At 38.8% G+C, this 9,137-nt stretch overlaps 1 protein-coding gene across 1 annotated transcript; it reads right to left on the reverse strand.

Moving 5' to 3' along the window:
- Positions 1-3,407: 3,407 nt before the first annotated feature.
- NDUFB1 (NADH:ubiquinone oxidoreductase subunit B1) lies at positions 3,408-9,137 on the reverse strand. The gene is made up of 3 exons (XM_059914855.1): positions 9,021-9,137; positions 4,461-4,605; positions 3,408-3,523 (listed from the first exon to the last, which is right to left on the reverse strand). Exons 2-3 carry the CDS (start codon positions 4,595-4,597, stop codon positions 3,487-3,489), a joined length of 174 nt encoding a protein of 57 aa, XP_059770838.1. The 5' UTR covers positions 4,598-4,605; positions 9,021-9,137; the 3' UTR covers positions 3,408-3,486.

Raw genomic sequence — 9,137 nt, forward strand, 5'->3', positions numbered from 1 at the left:
TTTTAACCACTGCGCCACCAGGGAAGTCCCTAGTCTTGTTTTTTTGAGCTAATTAATGTATTACTAATTCAGAAAAAATATGTAATTGTATTCATTTCCTGAGGCTGCTGTAGCAAATTACCACAAACTTGGTGACTTAAAACAACAAAATTGATTTTCTTATTCTTCTTGCGGCCAGAAGTCTGAAACCAAGGTGTCAGCAGGGCCATGCTCTTTCCAAAGGAGAATCCTTTCTTGCTTCTTTCAGCTTCTGGTGGCTCCTGGTGTTCTTAGCTTGTGGCACCCTAACTCCAATTTCTGCCTCTATCTTTACATGGCCTTCTTCCTTCTGTGTCTTGTTTGTGTCCTCTCTTCCTATAAAACACCAGTGATTGGATTTAGGTTCAGTCCTAATCCAGAGTAATTTCATGTTGAGATACTTTTAACTAAATACATAAGCAAAGACTCTGTTTCCAAATGAGGTCTTTGGTTCTGGGTGGACTTGAGTTTTGGAGGGTAATGATTCAACTCTCTACAGTGACTAATTGCTTATTAGGATGTAAACGACCCCAAAGGACCTTATAGTTTTGTTCATTTAGCATGTAGAACAGTGCTTGGCAATATTTAGTAATGTTGAATTACTACTAATCGTTTCATTAGGCCTTCCCACCTATTGAGCATGTGATTAATAGCAAGCATCATAAAATGAAAAGATCAGTGCCTGGAAGTCAGAATGCAAATTCTGGGTGTGGCTTTGCACCTGAAGCCATGTGTGAGTTGGGTATTAGATTTGCTGCATTTCCTATTCTGATAACTCCACTTGATATTCGGCACATCCCAAACTTGAACTTCATAAGTTAACTCGTATTGTTCATCAAAACTCAATGACCACACTCTCCAGGAAGCATCCCCGGCTCTTCAACTAACTTAGAAGTTCCTGTCCCTCCTCTGAGCTCCTGTATGTGCCTGTATCTTACTTGGTACCTTTTACACAGTATCATAACAGTTGGTTTGACCATACATCTTCGCCAATACCCTCTAAATGTCTTGATGGCAGGGCCCAAGTCTTATGTGACTTTGTATATCTTGTAGTCAATGCCTTTCAAATGAATTAATGAAGCTAGCATCTGGGAATCATTCGTGATTCTTTTCCCCGCATTCTTCCACTTCACATTTTGTTCCAATCAGTCCTCAGATGTGCATGTTCATGGCTCCTTCCTCTCTTGTCTGCTTTGCTACTGCTTAGCCTTCTTGGTCTCTTGTGTATTCCAGGTCCAGGATCTCTGAATTGGTCTTCTCATTCCAGCTTCAGTATGTTTAATGCATAGTGCTGTCAGTGATCTTTCAAAATATGCAAACCTCACCAGTTTCTCTTTGTCTTAACAAATGGAACGTTACTATGTATCAGGCACTGGGCCTAGAACCATGAGAGAGACAAACAGTCCAACTTTCACAGAGCTTATATTGGGGGGGATCCTTAAATAATTACACAATACTACTCTATTTAAAATCTTTCGGTGGCTTCCTATTGCTGGATTAAAAAGTTCTTTGTGCTCTGGACCTGTCTGGCTTTATCTCCTGGAATTCCCTCTGCTCCAGTCACACCACCTTCCCTTGACTTCCGGAAAGTCCTCTGAAGAAAAGTCGTCTGTGCCACCACTGTACCTTGCACCTGCCTACATTAAAACCCTCATTACAACACACCAGACTTACTACTTTATATGCCGGTGGACTATCAACTTTTGAGGGTCAAAGGAGTCTTACTCTTTATAACAAGGGTTGGTGCAAAGTGAATAAATGCACAAATTTTGGGGGCACAGACAAGTATTACAATAGTTCAGCAGGAGACAGTGATTACTGAGCCAATCAAGAAGGAGTTCCTGGAGACAGAGGACATGAAATAGATGCACTTCCAGGAGACTTCTATTTCACCTTGGTCAGTTTGACTTCTCTCTAAATCTACCTCATTGAAATTTTATGTTAACAAGCGAGATGGCACAAAGTTGTATCTATCTTCTTGAACATTGTCTCTTTTAAACTGGCCTAAATTTTGTTACCCCAAACCAAATAGTTTAACAGAATTTCAAACAACTGAGGTTTTAAAATTTATGTGTGTCATCTTAAATGTCCTGAGTTCTGAAAAGAATCAGTGATAAGGGAGTATCATTTCATTGTAATTTTACTTCTCCTAAATTCAAGCTTACCTGAAACAAATAACATTTGCTTTCCAAGAAGAGGTAGTTGAATATAACAGATGACATATGTATATACCCAAGAAACCATCATCATAATCAAGAAAATGATTCCTCCAGCCCCTTCCTGGACCACTCCCTGGCAACCACTGATCTGCTTTGTTACTATAGTTTGCAGTTTCTAACATTTTATATAAGTGGAATCACATAGTGTGTGCTTTTTGTCTGGCTTCTTTCATTCAGGATAATTAATTTGGAATTCATCTATGTTGTATCAATAGATCATTTCTTTTTATTGCCGAGTAGTAATATTCCATTATATGGATTCAATACAATTTATCTATCCCTGTGTTGATGGACATTTGGGTTGTCTCTAATTTTTGGCTATTACAAGTAGAGCTGCTATGAACCTTCATGAAGATGTCTTTGTGTGGACATATGCTTTCTTTTGGCATATATGCATTTCTTTGAGGTAAATACCTCAGAATGGAATGGCTGGGTCGTATGGTAGGTGCATGTTTAACTTGAAACTGCTAAACTGATTTCCAAAGTGGTGCAACTTCTGGCAGCTACATTTTCCATTCCTGCCAGCAGGGTGTGAGTTCCAGTTGCTCCACACCCTTGCCAACACTTGGTAAGATCAGTCTCCTTAATTTTAACCATTCTGATAGGTGTGTAGTGGTTTCTCATTGTGGTTTTAATTTGCATTTCTCTAGTGACTACTGATTTGAGCATCTTTTCACGTGCTTGTATGCCACTCTCATATGCCTTTTTTGGAGAAGTGTCTGTTAAAATCATTTGCTTTTTAAAAATCGGGTTGTCTTATAAGTTATGAGTTTACATATTCTAAATATAAGTTCTTTGTTGTGTGTATGTTTTGCAAATATTTTCTCCTAGTCTACGGCTGCATTTTCATTTCCTTAACAGTGTTTTTTGAAGAAGTTTTTAATTTTGATAAAGTACAATGTCTTGGTTTTTAAAACTGGTTCATGCTTTATGTATTGTATTTAAGAAATCTTTGCTAAATTCAAGGTCACTAAAATTTTCAGCTATTGATTTCTGCCAAATAAAATCCTAGCATCATCCTTTTAGAGCGCTTTGAAGAACATGGTTTGAAAAAATTTTTCTGAAAAATTGAGCCATATGATTCAGTGATTATTTTTTAATTACTAAGTGTGTCTGTTACTTGAAATGGGAAAGATTATTTCAGCACAAAAAGACTCACACTTCAAAGTCTTCAAATTAAGTAATGAATGTGTTTTTATTTCTCTTATAATTTAAAAACTGTGAACATTCTGTAATTCAGCAGCAGCCTTTACTTCCAGGTGACTTCTTCACTGGGTCTTAATTCCCTGCAGGGAAAGAAAAAAAAGGAAGAAAAAGCAAAAGTGTAAATAAAACTTTTACGAGAGGATAAAAGGGAAAGTCAGAAGAATATGGATTCAGTATTTTATATTGTATTAAATTGACCCATTTAAAACCTTTTATTAGATTCAACATATTCATTCTATTCTCTCATGATTTTAAACTTTTACCATCTCTTCCTTTTTCCAGATTAAAGAACCGTAATTTCTTAGTCTATCTTTATATGAAAGCAATTATCCTCTCAGTGAGTTCATTTAATGTTTTTTATATTCTTTCTAGCTCATTTTATCTGTCTTGAAATCCCTGGCTGGAACCTTCTCTACACAACGCCTTTGGCTGCTGCTTGGTTCTCTTATCCCTTGAGCTTCCTCCTGCCCGGCCGCACAGTCAGTGGCACACACCCTGTCTTGCTAACTCGAACTCCGGTGCCATCTCCAGAGACACAGTGGGACCAGGTAGCTGCCAGTTGCTACTTGATCACCCAACCACCATGTCTAAAGCTCTCAGCCAGTGCTGCTGAGAACAGAGCACCAAGCCACAATTAGTGCCATTGTTTTCAGCTATATCATGGCCTAAGTAAGACAGTGTATGATCATATATGTTAAAGCACATAGAGGAGGCTCTGGCAAGCTGGTTTAAGACTGTTTCTACGTTAAAATGTACCCTGACTTAAAAAAAAAAAAAAAGACTTTCAAAGATCTGAAATAGCCTGTTCAGAAACTAAAGACTTGTTTATATTCCAAAAGTAATCATAGAGTTTTGTCTAAGGATTAAGCAACAAACAAGACTACAAAATAATATCACTTAAATCTAAATCCTCGGGGGGGGGAAATTACCCCTTCTGTTTATTTTGGCACAAATGACATTAAGAAGAATACTTCTAAAACCTGACTGTTGGTTTAATAAAAAAACACAAAAACTAACCTTTTATATAACAGACTCTTGTTCCGGAAGGCAATAAGCTTTTCATCATTCCTTCTGTCTAGGTAACATCCAACGACAAATCCCACAGGGACAAGTATATGTACCCAGTGGTCACGCACAATCTGAAGTAAGTTCATCTTGAATGCTATAAAAAAAAAAAATTACCAGAAATATAACTGCCTTTGAAGTACCTTTTAAATCACATCTGAAACAGGAAGCTAGCTCTAAATATAGGATATAGATGTTAAAAGCATAATAAGCCTCTTTACATTTGTTTGGCATCAGAATGTAGTATACTACTTAAAATCTACTTGATGAAGATTATATAGGTACAATGATTAGTATAAAAATTATACTGCACTAAAGTCAATTTACTACCTTTTATTTCTAGCTCCACCAGTGATCTGATATAACACAGGAATGGAGAGAGTATTAAAAAAATTCTACCTGCAAAAGCTGAGTATTTGCACCCTCCTAGTATTGGTTTAGAACCTTTACATTTGTAAAATATTTTTAGAACCTCTAACAATGTTAAACCAAATATAATAGTATTTTGTCAGAAGCAGAATTCTTTCAAGTTGTAATTATTGAAAACTATTTTTTTAAAACTAATTTTTGAAAGGAAATGAAAACATATGAGAAATTTAAAAAAAATCATATTGAATAATGTCACAACAGATCTGGATATCAATTAAATGACTCTACAAAACATATGGGGACAGAGCAACTTACTTTTGTAGAATGACTACTAGGTACCAGAGCCATCATATAGTCCAATATATAACACAAAATATTGTTATCCTTATTTTACAGATAAGAATACAGCTTAACCCAAATAGGTATTACGTGTAGATCTGGAATTCAAACTCAGGTTCATTCCAAAGCTCTAGCTCCTTCTATCATATCCAAATGCCTCTTGTAGAGACCCTTCCCCTAATTGATATTTATGGTACTTAAGACTTTTTAAGTGTTAGGAGTTTCTAAAAGGCAGAAGAGGAAGACTTCTTCATAGAAGAACTAGAAGTCATCATATGGAAAATGAAATTTGCAGTAATTCAATAAAAACACAGTTGAATCATCAATTTTCTGTAAAAATTTGTATCTAAAGATGAAATCAAAATACATATGTATGCACATGAATCTATAATAAATCAATCCTATATTATGGCTGAGGAGACAGGACAACATCATAGAAAGATAATACATTACTGCTAACAAAAGGGCTTGGCACTACACTGTGCTAGGATTATGTAGACTGGATCCCTGCTGCTCCTTCTAGGATACTGGTTCTCACACACATTCTAATTCTTTATTTCTCAAGCTTTACTATCTAAAGGCACTGGGTTAGGAAACGGACATGAAGTTAAGTCACACAATTACTACATACTGTCTTTCACAGAGTGTAATATTACACACAGCAGATTCCAGTCTGAATATCACCGATCTAGAAAATTATGATGTAAGTAAATGAGACGTCTGAAATAACTCCCCAGCTGATTTGCTGCAAACAGTTCTTGGACATGTAAATGTAACCAATCTCACCTTATTCCTAGGAGATGGTGGTTCTTTTAGTATTGTACGTTCCCTAAGTAGCATTATTTGCATTTAGATCCTCAAATACTGTTTGATAAACATTTAGGTACTTTTTGTGATTCCCATCAAGTTAGCCACTTGTTTTATAAACTTGAGCCAGTCAAGTATGGGAATAACAATGCATGCCTTAATCAAATGATGTAACCTGGAAAGCACTAAACTACAAAATACTAGACAATATAGGTCTCTGGAGAAGTCTGGGGGTCATCTATTCTCCCACCTGTCCTTATTATGTTCCTCAAGTTTCTGAAGAGGTGTCAATTCTAACACTCAGCACAGCTGACTGTTAGATAACTGTATTTAACCAACAAAAAAAATAATTGCTGACTCTCAGCCCAAGACTTTTTAATTAATTAATTAATTAATTTATTTTTGGCTGTGTTGGGTCTTCATTTCTGTGCGAGGGCTTTCTCTAGTTGCGGCGAGCAGGGGCCACTCTTCATCGCGGCGCGCGGGCCTTTCACTGTTGCGGCCTCTCTTGTTGCAGAGCACAGGCTCCAGACGTGCAGGCTCAGTAGTTGTGGCTCACGGGCCTAGTTGCTCCGCGGCATGTGGGATCTTCCCAGACCAGGGCTCGAACCCATGTCCCCTGCATTGGCAGGCAGATTCTCAACCACTGTGCCACCAGGGAAGCCCCCAAGACTTTATTTATTTTAATTTTTTTTTAATCAGTCATCCATTTTATACACATCAGTGTATACACGTCAATCCCAAGATTGACATACCTTCTAGAGTAATGGAAATAAAAACAAAAATAAACAAATGGGACCTAATGAAACTTCAAAGCTTTTGCACACCAAGACTTTTTAAATAAGCCCATGGCTACCTGTGGGCTATAAGCCATTACTGTTGGCACTCCTCTAACAGGGCCAGAAGGCAATGCTGTCTGGCTTTACTCCAAGCAGAAGAGATGAGCCAAGCCCTTGAGACTCCTGCTGTATACAGGCTCTCACAGAGACTCTACAGGATTCAACTACCATGATGGAAGCCTGATTCCATCCCAAAGACATAAACGGCAAATCTTAGCCCCACAGGCATTTCACATTACAACTGTACAATCTACTACTAAATGGACTTTGGGACCCAGTGGCACTCAGCATAATTTGTCCTGTATTATGTCACTGGGAAGACAAAGGGATGACCAGGGAAGACAAAGATTGATGGACATAAGAAGTGAGCAAGAATGATTCCCTAGAGAAAGGATAGGAGGGGGAACGTAGACAGGCTCTTGATCACGGGCTCAAGACAGCAAGATGGCTTCATCTGATGGGCAAAGGGGAGCAAGCACCTGGGACAGTCTCTAATGAGACAAGTCTAGGCTTGGATAAAGAGTGACATTCACATGGGTGCCCTCAACGGCACTGTACATATTATTAGTGTCTTCTTTATATGAAGACCTCTCAAGAAAACTTTTGTTTTTATTTCGGAACTGGGGAGTAGCTATGCTATTCCTGAAACAAAACAAAACTAACTGGTTTTTATCTTATGGACTTAGGGAATTGAGTAACGGATGATGTATCCTTTGATACCAAAATGATCCAAAATTTTTTCCCTACCTTTAGAAAGAGCTGACTCTTAGAGTACTCTCTGTAAGGCATGGTTCTTAATGCTTTTCATAATCACCAATTCATGTAATCCTCACATTACTATACATGTATTAACTAATACAATGTCCCCAATGCAGTAGGAATATTTTTTTTCAGATGAGGAAATCCAGGGACAATCAACTTGCCTAAGGTCACAGATGCAGTAAGTGGCAGACTGGTATTAAAACCCAGGCAGTCTGGCTCCTTGGTCCAAGCTCATTGGTGCTTTACTGTCTCTTACAGTAAGTATAAAGGTCAACATTTATATTAACCTTACTTTTGGCTTTATCTCGTTTTTCCTAATAAGGGCATAACTTGGAGATATCATGAGTTTGGTTCCAGATCACCGCGATAAAGCGAACATAGAGATAAAGCGAGCCACAAGAATTTTTTGGTTTCCCAGTGCACATAAAAATTAGGTTTACACTAGAGTCTATTTAAAGTGTGCAATAGCATTATGTCTAAAAATACAATGTATATACCTTAACTAAAAAACACATTATTGTTAAAAAATGCTAACCAACATCTGACAATGCAGGGTTGCCACACACCTTCAGTTTGTTAAAAATGCATTATCTGTGAAGCACGATAAAATGAGATATGCCTGTGTTACCTTTTCTTCAACCCAATTTTTTTCCGCTTAACTTCTAAAAAGAAAATTGTATATAGTGTGCATTTTTGTAAGCCCCTCTGAATTCACGCTGGAATAATACAGACGACTAGACATTAAAAAAATAAATTCTACTCTAATTAGTCCCTACAGCACTTTATATGTAGTGATCAAAAAGTGTCGACTTAACCTATAAGAAACAGTTCTGGATGCATGGAGAAACGGAACTCCCTGAGGTCTGGAACCTCGTCTTAATGAAGTATACGTCCTAGAAATCAAGCATAAGTATTACTTTTTTAAAAATTAAGTTTTGAAAAAGTGTGTTATTTTGTGGAATGGTCGGCTCAAGAGGATTGGAGACTTAGAAGAGAGCAAGGTTAGCTTCCAATCCTGAATAACAAGGAAGGCAGAACTCTGAAACTTGGACCAATCGGAGATGCTCGCGGAGAAGCAGTCCCTTCCCCGCTGCAGCCTAGGAGCCGTGAACCTAAAGATATTTTCCAGTTAGGACAGCCTCAGAGCACCCTTTCCCAAAGGCGCCAGGCGGGAACCGTGAGCGCAGCCGCCCACCTCAAAGCAATCCCTATTTCCTTGACTTTCCGTCTCCTTCGCTGAAAGCCTCGGGAAGGCGGGCCGTTGCAGTCACGGGGAGGCCCAGACACCCCAACCCGCAGGTACACACCGCCGCTGAGGGCGTTCCTAGAGGTGCACCCTCCCCGCCTGCACAAAGGGGACTCTCGCCGCCTCGACCGCCCCGGATCGCGGACCCACCTGAAGCCTCGGGAGCAACAACGAGACCACGACCTGGGGCGGCGGTGAGCCCAGCCTCCGGCGCCGGCGGAAGCTGCGGCCTCGGGATCCACCATTCGCCGCGCCCGCTCGAAGAGA

Source organism: Balaenoptera ricei, chromosome 2 (assembly GCF_028023285.1).
Source record: "Balaenoptera ricei isolate mBalRic1 chromosome 2, mBalRic1.hap2, whole genome shotgun sequence".
In the NCBI taxonomy this organism is placed as follows: domain Eukaryota; kingdom Metazoa; phylum Chordata; class Mammalia; order Artiodactyla; family Balaenopteridae; genus Balaenoptera; species Balaenoptera ricei.

Excerpts from the sequence above, each read along its gene's own strand:
- NDUFB1 (XM_059914855.1), bottom strand. The coding sequence starts at position 4,597 with ATGAACTTACTTCAGATTGTGCGTGACCACTGGGTACATATACTTGTC. Across the intron at positions 3,524-4,460 it reads AAGAGTCTGTTATATAAAAG|GGAATTAAGACCCAGTGAAG; the intron begins GTTAGTTTTTGT and ends CTTTCCCTGCAG.